The sequence below is a fragment of the Canis lupus genome, chromosome 22 (genome assembly GCF_011100685.1).
Source record: "Canis lupus familiaris isolate Mischka breed German Shepherd chromosome 22, alternate assembly UU_Cfam_GSD_1.0, whole genome shotgun sequence".
In the NCBI taxonomy this organism is placed as follows: domain Eukaryota; kingdom Metazoa; phylum Chordata; class Mammalia; order Carnivora; family Canidae; genus Canis; species Canis lupus.
In genome coordinates this window covers 61,433,911-61,447,429 of record NC_049243.1, presented here as the reverse complement: position 1 = coordinate 61,447,429, position 13,519 = coordinate 61,433,911, and the positions used below count along the sequence as shown (strand labels likewise).

At 45.0% G+C, this 13,519-nt stretch overlaps 1 protein-coding gene across 5 annotated transcripts in view; it reads right to left on the bottom strand.

Moving 5' to 3' along the window:
• CDC16 (cell division cycle 16) overlaps positions 1–4,037 on the bottom strand; it is a 28,805-nt gene extending 24,768 nt beyond the window's left edge. For 2 of the 5 annotated variants that reach the window (XM_038570149.1, XM_038570148.1), the window contains exons 1-5: positions 3,891–4,037; positions 2,280–2,334; positions 2,082–2,179; positions 1,031–1,069; positions 533–673 (exon numbers count right to left, since the gene is read on the bottom strand). In XM_038570149.1, the coding sequence (XP_038426077.1) occupies positions 533–673; positions 1,031–1,069; positions 2,082–2,179; positions 2,280–2,334; positions 3,891–3,938 (381 nt within the window). In that variant the 5' untranslated portion in view covers positions 3,939–4,037. Of the gene's footprint in view, positions 1–532; positions 674–1,030; positions 1,070–2,081; positions 2,196–2,279; positions 2,335–3,890 lie in introns of all 5 variants that reach the window. The other 3 variants (XM_038570146.1, XM_038570150.1, XM_038570147.1) reach the window with 3 other exon arrangements.
• Between the last annotated feature and the right edge of the window lie 9,482 nt (positions 4,038–13,519).

Sequence of the window (13,519 nt, the reverse complement as noted above, 5' to 3'; positions counted from 1 at the left end):
AGGTTTTCTGCAGGCTGCAGGTAGGCCATTGCAACACAGTAAGAAGGGGAAGGGTTAGGGCAGCCCAGGTGGCTCAGCGGTTTGGCGCTGCCTTCAGCCCAGGGCCTGATCCTGGAAACCCAGGATCGAGTCCCATATCGGGCTCCCTGCATGGAGCCAGCTTCTCCCTCTGCCTGTGTCTCTGCCTGTCTCTCTGTGTCTCTCATGAATAAATAAATAAAATCTTAAAAAAAAAAAAAAAGAAGGGGAAGGGTTGGTCCACTTGCCCAAGTAGCTTAAGGCATCAAGTATGAGAAGAAAGATACCAAGTCACCCTATTCCAGATTCAGGCATAGGAGGACATAACTACAGCTTCCAACTAAGGACTCAGAAATGCCTCAGTATGTTTTTGTGTTTCAGCGACAAATAAGTTGGAAAGCAAACTGTTTTAACATGGTGATACTCAAAGAAAAGAAGGTGGTTTTTGTTTGCCATGTCCTGTGGGTAATTCTCACCAAAGTTACTGAAGCATGCTTACTACAGTGTGACTTACCGAGGACTGTGACATTTCCCAGTCACTAGAGGGGTCTTTCATGCCACTTTCATCCTTTAAGCATTTCTCAAACAACCTTTTGTTGATTGGCTCCTCCATATCAAGAATATCAAGAGCTTGTTGATGCTCTTTTGCAGCATACTGTGTAAAAACCAGAAATACTGTTTATCACCCATGACTTCTAACACTAGATATACACATGAATACTATGTGTATATTTCAAAAGTTAATAATATATCATGCCAACTCATTACCTAAATTTAAAATGTAGAATTTAAATTTTAAAATTCTAAAACAATTTTCTTCTTGCATGTCAGATTCTAGTAAATTGAGGATATTTTATAGCAAATAATACTAAAGAAAAGAACATTTCCTCATGAAGTATTTTACTAATCTGCCAAGCCCGATCACCAGAATCCTTACACATATGTAAGGAATGCATAACATTCACATAATTAAACTCTTACCAAAGAAAATTGAAACTGAGGGCACACTTACATGGCATCTAGCTGCAAGGTAGCGACATGCTTCATATAGCTAGGAAAGAAATTATTAAAAAAGAGATCAAGATAATACATACTCCCATTCTAAAAGAAAGCTATAAGCATAAAATGAAGAAAGCAACCTTCCTAATTTGTCCTTTTACTTTTGCAGAAAACCCAAATCCAGTCTTTTTAATACCATACTCATGGTGAACCTACTCCTCACTAGCACCTAGGATTCAAAAAGGAGTAAGGATCTGCCCTCGAGGAGGTTCTGGAAGGAAGACATAAACTACATAAATTCTGAAAGAAGGGCATGAGCAATACTAGCCAATTAAACGGAGAAAAAAGTGGGTAGGTCTAAGGGACTGCAAGTAGTCAGTATGACTGGGTTCAACACAGACTGGAGAGAAATCACAGAGGACTATTAATGCATCTGATTTGACCCTGTAGATGATGGAAAATCACTTAGTGATATGGTGAGTGCTATAATCAGGACTGTGTTTCTGTGTTTTGGGAAGATCACCCTTGTGATAGTTTAAAGGACAGTTAAAAAGAGAGGGAAAGGGGATCCCTGGGTGGCGCAGCGGTTTGGCGCCTGCCTTTGGCCCAGGGTGCGATTCTGGAGACCCGGGATCGAATCCCACGTCGGGCTCCCGGTGCATGGAGCCTGCTTCTCCCTCTGCCTATGTCTCTGCCTCTCTCTCTCTCTCTCTCTCTCTCTCTCTGTGACTATCATAAATAAATTAAAAAAAAAAAAAAAAAGAGAGAGGGAAAGTAGAAGTAGGAAAGATGTTACTAGAGAGACAAGAGGCTAAGACAAAACAGACGAAAGACCTGACAAGTACGAGGAGTAATGAAACGGAAAGGAATATCCATCATTTCAGGGTTATTTAGAAAACAGAATTTTAAAAACGAAGTGACTCGGCTGGAGGGACAAAATGGAGATTAGGAATGAGAAAATGTCTCATTCAATCAGAAAAACTGAATCCTTTAAAATAATTTTGACATTGAATCTATTGACAATTTTGAAAAGCTTTGGGAAGCTTTAAAGTTCACACACTTACTTTGTCCAGTTTTCGTGACCGAAGTGCATGAGCTGCTCTATGATACTGTGCTGTTAGGTAAAGACACTGAGCCAACCAATAAATGTCCTGGGGCTCCTCTGGAAGACAAAATCACTTAATTGGTCAGAGGTACAAGGAAAACTATAAAGCCTTTTAAAATACAGAAATCAGGAAAAAAAATTTAAAGTTGTCACTTACCATGAGAAAGTGAAGCTACTTTATCTGCCCAAAATAGAGCACTTTGGTACTGTTGCTGTATTAAAAAGAAAAAAAAAAAAGTAACTGCTGTTATTTCAATAATTTTCAACAGATATCTAATATTGGACTGCTATACAATAAATTGACATCTTAATACAAAAATGGTTTACATGTACCAGGGATCTACCAATCATATCTCCATTTTACCTGCAGCTAGGTGAGTTTTGGTTCAGGGGTGCAATAAGAACATTACTGTAAGATCTTTGATAATTATAGCTCAAGAAGGTAGGATTTCTTTTCTTTGTAGAAGTTTAATACTTTGGAAAAATAGGGATCCCTAGGTGGCGCAGCGGTTTAGCGCCTGCCTTTGGCCCAGGGTGCGATCCTGGAGACCGAGGATCGAATCCCACGTCGGGCTCCCTGCATGGAGCCTGCTTCTCCCTCTGCCTGTGTCTCTGCCTGCCTTTCTCTCTCTCTCTCTCTGTGACTATCATGAATAAATAAAATTAAAAAAAAAAAAAATACTTTGGAAAAATAGATCAGTAGGTACCTAAAACACTAGAAAATTTAAACAATTATTTTGCAGTATCTGGTTAGCAATGGTTCTCAGTTCTTGAGTGCCAACTAGGTACTGTGTAGCCAGTCAATCTGGGAAGAGGAATGCTTCCAGAATGGTTACAACTCTGCTCACTGTAAAAAAAAAAAAAAAAAAAAAAAAAAAAAAAAAAAAACCTCTGCTCACTTGTAGGTGCCCCCAAGGGTGGAAACCAGGCAGGCTCCTTCCTATTCAGTCTGCAGGGCCCGAGGGAAAGTGCTCAGGGCATTTGCTCCATTTAACTGACTTGCCAAAATACAGCCTCCAGTGTACGGCAGGCATCTGGCAGCATAATCTCAGATTCACTCCAAACATCTCACATCAAATATGCTTTTCCCTCCCCTTCTTGGTTTCCAGCTTATTTGGAGGGTATAAGCTTGACAAAACCTAAGTGCTGGAATCACTTCTTAAACACTGCTGCTGTTCATTCAAGGGCAGTGCAGGGAATGCAGATATTGTTAACATGAATTTTTAAGAATACTGACCCCACAAAACACACTTATTTGTATTTTTATTCACTTAAGTCCTGCCAAATAAGAATCACAACTAAACTTCTCAAAAATGTTCATTAACCAGCTAAATTCAAAGGCCAGCCTACACCTTGCAGCGAGCACTGTGTTACGGAGCAGCTACTTTGTGCCCAGCAGGGAGGCCAGCTGCAGGACTCGGCACGTGCGCGGCTGACGGTCCCTCATCCACAAGGCGGGGGGCGGGGGCGGGGGGGGCGGCTGGGGAGCTGTGGGGCTGGGGTGATGGGGAGTGCGGGTGCGGGGCTGGGGGGCTGGGGGCTGGGACCCGGCAGGGCTGAAGAGCTGGGGGCTGCGGTGCTGGGGGCCGGGGCCTGCGGGCTGGGGGCTGCGCCCCTCCTTTGGAGAGCTTTACCCCGGGTCCAGGGCCCAGGCCGGGTGGGACCCGGCGCCGCCGAGACCGCGACGACAGTCACCCCCGCGGGCCAGGGCTCAGAGCGGACCGGCCTCCCCAGCCCCGGGGCTCCCCCTTCCCGGTCGGCGGCCCACCTGGTCCAGGTACTGCCGGACGCGCTTCCGCAGCCGCTCCAAGTTCATGGCCGAGCCCCTGCACCCGCAGCCTCCTTCCCGCTCCCCGCCCGGCCCCGCGCGGCCCCAGGGCTCTTCCGCTCCCGCCGGACCCCGCCCCGGAAGTCCTCCGCACACGCGTCCCCTCTAGCGTGGAAGCCGGCGTCGAGCCGTTGGTTCCGAGGCGCCCCTTCGGCCCCCAGGTGGCCGGAGTTCCGGGCTAAGCCCGGGCGCGCTGTCCTGCGGCGGAACCCCGGGGGCACGGGGCTGTGGCCGAGTCCGGGAGCCGAGAGCGAGTCGTGCCGGGGCGCCCTCGGGCCGCGAGGACGCGGTGCCCACCAGCGGCGGGGCCCCGAGACCGCAGACGCTGGGCTGCCTCGGCGCCCCCTGCGCCCTCTGCGCCCCTGCGGCCCCTGTGCCCTCTGCGCCCTCTGCGCCCCTGCGGCCCCTGCGCCCTCTGCGGCCCCTGCGCCCCTCTGCGCCTGTGCCCTCTGCGCCCTCTGCGCCCCTGCGGCCCCTGCGCCCTCTACGGCCCCTGCGCCCTCTGCGGCCCCTGCGCCCCTTGCGCCGGCTGGAGGCCCCAGGCCTGTCGGGGCAGAGCCCGCGCTCGTTGCCGTTTTGGGGCCCTGGGCGAGGCCCTCCTTGCCGGGCTTCCAGGGGCATCACGTCCGGTCTGTTCTTCACCCATTGGGGCGAAGTTCCCGAAGGAGGCAACCCGCGGAGACGGTGGAGCGGCGGCGGGCAGGGGTGCGGATGGGTGTCGGGGAGGAGCGGGGCAGGGGTGCGGTCGAGGTCGGGGTAGGGCCTCGGGAAGGGGTGCGGACGGGTTCGTGTGGCCGCGAGGCTGGAGACGGGCCTGCGAAGGAGTCGGAAGCGGGAGCTGGACAGGAAGCTTCACCCGCCCTGCCCGCGAGCCTTGCCCTGGGGCCGCCCGACGTGTGCCCGTGTGCCCGTGTGCCCGGACAGAGGTCTTCGGCCTCCTGCAGGGGAGCCCACGTGGGCGCGCGAGGAGGGAGCAGGCGCGGGGAGCGCGGACCACGAGGAGCTCCCGCCCGCCGGAGGTGGACCGGGTGTGAGCAGCCTTTCCTCCTAACGACGCTGCAGTTTTAAAATAAAGGCAATGCACTCTCATTACGAAAGAAAGAAAAAGAAAAGAAAAAAAAGAAAAGAGAAAGAAAAAGAAAGAAAAAAAAAAAAAAAAGAAAAGAAAGAAAAGAAAGAAAGGAGGGAGGCGAAGAGAAAGAAGGACGACCAAGAAAGAAAAAGACCAACATCACGACAAAGACCGCTACAAAAACACCTCAAAACGAAGCCCAAGCAGCAACCCCAAAGACCGCGCGCCAGAACCTTGTTTGACCAGTGACGCGTACCTCCCCACTTCCGTTTCCACTCCCCAAAAAAAGAAAGAAAGAAATTTAACGTAATTGAACGAACCACACATGAAGTCAGAAGATAAATTGGAAACCTGTCGTAAGATGCTCATTTCCTTTAGATGCAAACGCACTATAAAAAGACCAGAGGCTCAAGAAATGAAATAGGCAAATGGGTGAAAATACAGTTCACAGGGAAAGAAATGCAAATGGAGTCTAGATAAATGAAAGAAATCTTAACTTCATAATAATAAGAATTAAAATTATAGTAGGATGCCACTTCTCACACAACAACAAAGATCAAAATATTGGTGACGCTTTGCTGCTTGGAGCGTGAGGGAACAGACTCCCTCACATATTAATTTTTTCAAGTGACGTTGGTCTACTGTCTGTGGTGAGCAAGTTGAATGTCTTCCAAAACTAAATATGTGCATACTCTGCTCTAATGCTTCCGCTTCTGGGAAACACCTCCTAGAGATACATTTTTCACATGTGTAGAATGATCCGCTTTTTAAGGATAACCATTATAGAGCTGTCTGTCAAAATAGAAGGTTAGGAACAATTTAATAATCTGACAGGTAGAAACCCATTAAAGAAGTCACAATGTGCTCACATAGTGGAATACCCTGCAACTGCTTATAAGAACAAGGCACGGGTGCCTGACTGGCTCAGTCAGAAGAGCATGGAACTCTGGATCTCAAGGTCATGAGTTAAAGCCCATGTTGGGTAGAGAGATTACTTAAACTTCAAAATATATAATGAACAAGGCAGTTCTGTGTATGGATATGGAACAATCTCCAACAAATACTAAGGGGGGCAAAGCAAGGCCTAGGAAAGTGTTTCTCATATGCATCCATTTGGGTAAAATAGGAAACTAACCAAAGAATAAGTAAGAAGATCCTTTAACCCTGGAAGGACAAATTAGAAACCTGGCACAGTGCAGTGCCTTCCAAGATGACCACTGGGAGCTGTGAGGAACTGTGAGAGAGGATTTTCCCTAGATATCTTGTTGTGCCTCTAGAATTTCTGACCATGTACATATATTACGTTTTAAAGGTAGATATAATCGTTATAAAAGCCTAAGAAAGAAAGAAAATGCAGAGAAAACACCAAAAAAATTGCAGAGAAATGAAAACAGCATAAAACTTCCTATAAAGCATCCCTTTCACTCAAAAATTCTTAGCACTTTTGTGAGTAATCTGCCATGTCCTTTTCTGTGCATACACATACACTGGTAACATGTTGAAATTTCTATATCTTTCCCTTCTCTTCACCTCTTCCCAGAAATAATCACTGTCAATTATTGCTGTACACTGTCAATTATTGTCATACTTTCTGTACTTTTAATGTACAAATATCGCTTTTCTACAAAAAAAGGGATGATATGACATATAATTATTCTGAGAATTGCCTGGTTCACTGGTATACATTAGAGATCTTTCCCTGTCGGGACCTCCTTTTATCTTTTCAACAACTAAAAAGTGTGTTATGTCATATTCATTAGACCAGGCTGGGTTATGACGCCATACAAACTAATCCTTCAAGTCACACCTAAGTGGCTGTGTTGGTTACGATTATGTGTCATTGGGATGCCTGGGTGGCCCAGTGGTTGAGCGTCTGCCTTTGGCTCAGGGTGTGATCCTGGAGTCCCAGGATCGAGTCCCACATCGGACTTCCTGCATGGAGCCTGCTTCTTCCTCTGCCTATGTTGCTGCCTCTGTGTGTGTCTTTCATGAATTAAAAAAAAAAAAAAAAAAAAAAAGATCATGTGTCAATTTGACTGGAGCATAGAATGCCCATATCTTTGGTCAAATGTGATCCTGGGTTTGTGAGGTGTTTTCGATAAAATTAATATTTGAATCAGTAGGCTGAGTAAAGCAGATTGCCCTCCCTAACGTGGGCCTCATCTAATTCATTAAAGGCCTGAATAGGACAAAAACGTAGAGTAAGAGAGAATTTGGTCTTCACCTAACTGTTTGAGTGGAGACATTCATTGATCATCTGCCTTGGGAATCAGACTCAGACTGGGACTCACACCATTGACCCTCCCAGGTCTCCAGCTTGCCGACTCCCAATCTCAGGACTTCTCAGCCTCTGTAACTGCATGAACCAATTCCTTATAACAAATCGCGTATGTAAACACGCACACTCCTCTCTCCTACTGGTTCAGTTTCTTGGGGAAACTCAGAGCAATACAATGGCCATTTCAGTTAAGGAGTCTTTGAGGTCCCCAAGCTGGGCTTATGTGTCCCTCCTATACTTTTTATAACACTGTATTTTCCTTTTTTTTTTTTTTAATTTTTATTTATTTATGATAGTCACAGAGAGAGAAAGAGAGAGAGGCAGAAACATAGGCAGAGGGAGAAGCAGGCTCCATGCACCGGGAGCCCGATGTGGGATTCGATCCCGGGTCTCCAGGATCGCGCCCTGGGCCAAAGGCAGGTGCCAAACCACCGCGCCACCCAGGGATCCCAACACTGTATTTTCTTTTTTTTTTTTTTAATTTTTTTTTAAATTTATTTTATGATAGTCACAGAGAGAGAGAGAGAGAGAGAGGCAGAGACACAGGCAGAGGGAGAAGCAGGCTCCATGCACCGGGAGCCCGATGTGGGATTCGATCCCGGGTCTCCAGGATCGTGCCCTGGGCCAAAGGCAGGCGCCAAACCGCTGCGCCACCCAGGGATCCCCCAACACTGTATTTTCCTCGTAGAAACACAATCGTAACTACCTGTTCATTTTTCCATATCTGTGTTCTTGAAGGTAAGTACTGTGGGACAATGTAAGGAGAGGAAAATAGAATTTCCTCAATTAATCAAACCACACTTGGGTATTCAAACATTTGGCAGAGTTCTAATTTTGTTTCCTAATCTTCAATTAGTCCCTGAAATGAGTCTCATCAGACTAGTGTCAAGGTGTTGGCAGGGCTGTTTTCCTTCTAGAGGCTCTAAGGAAGAACCCAATTCCTCAGCTTTACTAGCTTCTAGAGGCTGCCTGCATGACTTCTTTTTCTTTTTCTTTTTTTGTATGGCTTCTTTTTCTATCTTTAAATCTCTCTGACTCTGACCTGGTCTCACTTATGATGATCCTTGTGATCACCTTGCACCTACCCAAATAACCCAGAATATTTGCTTTATTTAACAACCTTACCTGAATCACCTCTGCAGTCTTTTTGCCATTTGAGGTAACACTAACTAGATCAGGAATTCAATATCTTTGGGGCTGTTCTGCCCTCCACCCTACCTAACCAAGTCACCAACCGAAAGGTATGCCTTTATTACAAGAGTCAGAAAATATGGGTGGATCCGAGAAAACCCACCCTTCCGCCTTGAAACCAACTCAAAGTACGTAGACTACCCCTCCAAGGACCATCTCATCTCTTCTTTTCAACACCATAGCCAGTAATTTACCCACTTCTTGCTGGAGGATAGCCCTGTGGTGGTTCAGATCTTGGGTACGTTTCTCAACCTCTCTGTGCATCGATTTCTTCATTTGTAAAATGGGGATGATAACAGCTCACACTTTGTAGGGATACATACAAAGATTCAATGAGATAATTTAAAGTGCTAGGATCTCGCTGAACATACTGTAATTATATATATATATATGGCATTACATTCCATTGCATTACATTTTTAATGGCAATTATTAGTAGTGGGAGTAGTAGTAGTCTTGAAAGCAAGTCTGAGGAACAGAAAGTAGCAGCGTAGAAATTTATCTTGGCCATTTCCCAGGTCCATCTCAAAATTGGACACTTTACTCCCGTGTCATTTGAAGTCTCTGAGCCATGACAGTTCTGGTTTACTTTCTGGGCTATTCCACTCTATGTAACAGCTAAAAAGTAGTGACCAAGCTGCCAAACAAACTCAGATCGGTCTGGAGTTTTTCTGTTGTGATAAGGCTGGCCAGGTGACTTTTCAAGTTTAGAGTCTTTATTGAACATTTTTTTGGAAAGATTTTATTGATTCATGAGAGACACAGAGAGAAAAAGGCAGAGGCACAGGCAGAGGGAAAAGCAGGCTTCATGCAGGGAGCCTGATGTGGGACTCGATCCTGGGACTCCAGGATCACGCCCTGGGCCAAAGGCAGGCACCCAACCACTGAACCACCCAGGCATCCCAAACATTTTTTATTAATATATATGTCCCAGTTACATATTTGAGATGAATAACAAAATCACAGATAGAGTCTAAAAATTTCTCTCTATCAAACTCATTTCTAAAAAGACAAAATAGTGAATTCAGTTTGGGTTACAAGCCCTTATTAGCACCACGCTCTAACCAACTGAGCTAACCGGCCACCTGGGTTACAAGCCCTTAGTAACTAAATCACTTTGCTGTTTCCCAGATGTGTTGAAGTGCACACATCTTATTCCATTCTGCACAGCCAGGCTCTCCCACTGTCTTCTTGTATTAAAAGCTTTGCTGCAAAGAGACTTCATAGAGTACACACATACCCTTGAAGGTACAGTTTATCCTTTTCCCCCCACCTTGTTCTTTCTTGCTCTTGAGGGCAGCTCCAGTGTCCTCTCCACTTTCAATCAGGGGATTGCTGAGACATCTGACTATCTGAAGAATCTGAACCATGGACCATTTCTTTTCAAAGTCCTCAAGATCTTTAAGTAGTAACCAATTTCTATAGGAGGCTTCTCCACTTCCTTTTTTTTTTTTTTTTTTTTTAAGAGGTCAAGAATTACTTTAATATTTTTTTTCTTAAAAAGTTTAAATGGCAACACAACCGTAAAGTTGGTACATCACAGAAACAAAGGTCTTTGCAGGCAACACTGATTGGGAATAGCAAAACACTTGGGTGGTGAAAAAAATGAGACTCTAAATTATATACAATCGTAGCTAAGGGTGATATTGAAAAACAGTCTTATTTACTGTGACTCAAGATTTAACTTGCCATTATCTATTGCTTATTTATTCAGGGTTGTAAATAATACTTATATAGAGACATAGAGATGTGTAAAAATGAAACATTGTGAAAAAAATACAATTTTTCAATTTCATATGAAACTCAAAGTATAAGTTTTGTCCAATATGGAATGTACCTACATTTGTTTATATCAGGGCTCTAAAATCCATTTAAAAATTGTTTTTTGTTTTTAAAAAAGAAAACAGCTAACCCACCATGCAAGTTCACTGTATATCTTGCTTGCTCAAAATGAGCATTTTCAGGTGAGGTCTGTTTTTTTTTTTTTTTTTTCTGCCCAAAGTCTAGTATGATTCTGTAGAAGTTGTACTGGCCCAATGGTGGTAAGAGTTCCCATGAAGAGCCTGATGGCAGCATCTGGATGAGAGGCAGTCTGAGTAATGCCAAGTGAGTAGAGAAGAGGGAGGTAAGAGCCCAAATCCTTATGAAGGATGACATTCAGTTGTTAAATTTTAAGGGGTACCCAATGGCTTTTTCCAGGCACTCGACTAAAGAGCCAGCGGAAAGAAAATCCCTCTCTACTTCTACAAATTTGATATAGATGGATTTGGGGGAAATTCCGGGATCCACGATACAGTTCTGAGATAAAAACCCATTAATACCAACCACTTCCAAAGTACCTCCCCATGTAGCATGTTATTCCCCTCACAGCTTCCTGTGTTGTGGAGCATCAGCCTCACCGTGGAGAATGGGCTCTGAGTCTCAGAGATTGGATGCACTTGGCACCAGGGTACTGGCTCACTCTGAATCTTGAGCTTGCAGGACATTCCCCAGGAGGCACAGGCAGGGTACTTGCTATTGTAAAATGACTGTGAGTCTCAGAATGTTCTAGTTACTATCATTTCTCATTTCAAACATTGTTGCTGGAAGTATTTATAAGCCATATCAGTTGGCTTTACCAAGTTAGTAAGTGTAGGAGGGGAAACACAATGATGGAAGGTCTAACTCAAGGAGCATCTGGCCAGATGGTGAACTTGTCAGCTATACAAGGGGTTATACATCCCCCTCCTCCCATTATTCCTCCTTCTCCTCCTTCTTCCTCCTCTTCTTTTTCCCCTCCTTCTCCTCTTTCCCCTTCCTCCTCATCCTCTTTCTCCTCCTCCTTCTTCCTCCCCTTTTCTCCTTCTTCTTCCTCTCCTTCCCCTCCTCTTCCTCTTCCCCCTCTTCCTCCTCTACCTCCTTCTTCCTCCTCCTCCCCTTCTTCTCATTCCTTTTCTTCCTCTCCTCCTCTCCTCCCCTTCCCCTCCTTTTCTTCCTCCTCCTCCTCCTCTTCCTTCTCCTTCCACGGTGTTAGTAAGAAGGTGGCATGCTTTCCCTCACCTGATGCTTTCCCTCACCTGATGCTTCATAGCCAGGCATGTAATCCTGAGCCTTCACGGGCCCTGGAGTACCTTGGCCCAGTCAGCTACTTCATGGCACTTTGACTACATTGGAATCCTACCACAGAAAGAACAGTACTTTTTTCTTTCTGGAATAACAGTTTAATCAGGATTTGAATTTGTTAAATTTGTTTTCCCTGCCTTTCACATTTCATCAGATCACCACCTGTGGACTTTCTAACCACCCTATTCATCTTCACAGTTCTAATCAAGGATGTGAAGTAAAATGGTATCCAATACCCATGGTGTTCATTGGACTCAGCACATGCAGGGATAGTTGAATTATTTTAGGTAGCAGCAATTTAAAAAGATATACAACCAGGGAGGGTATGTGCTGGTGTTGGGCACAATCTTCCCTCCACTTTATCCCTCATACCTATACCCGTGACCTAAATGCACCAGTCAGGCGTCACTGCTCAGGTGTCTCAGGGTATAGTAAAGGCCAAGGAACAGCTAGAGACTGTTTGCAAGGGCCAGCAGAGTGACATGGGGCAGTGGGAAAGATGGCTTACCCTCAAATAGTCTGCTTTTCTACAGGAGTAAGTCTCACTGTCTTCAAAATGGGACGATGAAGAGTCATGTATAGAAAGAGAACAGGTTACTGAGGTCACCAATCAAGTCACAAATTATATTAGATAGTAATACATTTTCATTCAAGGGTTTCTAAACCCCTAACCCAAGATTTTTTCTGGTGTCTTAACTAGTCTGAAGTCAGCCAAATACTGGGGAACAGCTGTACATTGATATTTGTATGCAAGTCTAAATTTTGTGAAATTTCATATACATAAATCTGTCTTGCTGTTTTTGTTTCTGTTTTATGATTCCTTTCTTAAACTGCCCATGGAATACAGTCAGGAACTCAAGGCATGGATTTTCAGTATGACCAGAATATTAAATATCTCAAGTAGTTTCTCAAGAATTTAAATTCTCTGAAATAAAGAGAGAACAATAGTCTTATTCATTGGATTGAAAAGTGTGACATTGTTACCACAGGAGAGTAATTTAAGAATTGGTAGACTCTTATTGGCTGAAATTGGAAAATACTGAGGCTTTGAAAGGATATAAATTTATTAGAACACCAATGATTTGCAAATATCTCTCTTGTCACTTTGCATGACAATGTTTTTGAAGATTTTATTTATTTATTCATGAGAGACACAGAGAGAGAGGCAGAGACACAGGCAGAGGGTGAAGCAGGCTCCCTGCAGGGAGCCCGATGCAGGACCCTATCCCAGGACCCCAGGACGCCCTGAGCTGAGAGCAGCTGCTGAACCACTGAGCCACCCAGACATGACAATTGTACAAATTTGGAATTAACCAAACTTCAAGTCTCCACTCATTATGGTTTTGATAGAGTGGGCAGTTAGTTAGACATTTGCTAGAGGCAAAGAAGGTGATAAGTAGATGATATATTAGAAGATATTAGATGACACAACATCCTGACTCTGGTTTTTCACATTCTGGCCTCAGAGCTTCCAACACCCCAGGGCTGTAGCCAGAGAGCCACAGGTGCAGAACAAGAGCTCTACTCTTCCACCTCTGACCTAGGGTGACCTACAGCTTCATTATCATATGTTTGCACTGTGGTTTTGACCCATTCTCCCCCAGACAGACGGCCTTGACAGTTCAGCAAGAAGCTTGTAGGGCCAAATACTCACCTCACAACTGGTAGGAGGAGGTGGAAACAACCTAGTCGGAGACACCCCCCTTCTATGACCCATAACCTCTGCAAATGGAAAAAGAAAAGACACCCCCCTGCACTCCCCACCTCTGGGCCTGCCTGATCTCACACCCTAAGTGTTCTGTCCTTAATGAACTGCTTTGTGCTTGTTACCTTCCTTCTGGCTGGTTCCCCACCCCCACCCCACCCCCGATGTCTATTGTCATGCAAATCTTTCATGGGGAATCCAAGAACCAAGACCTCCATTCT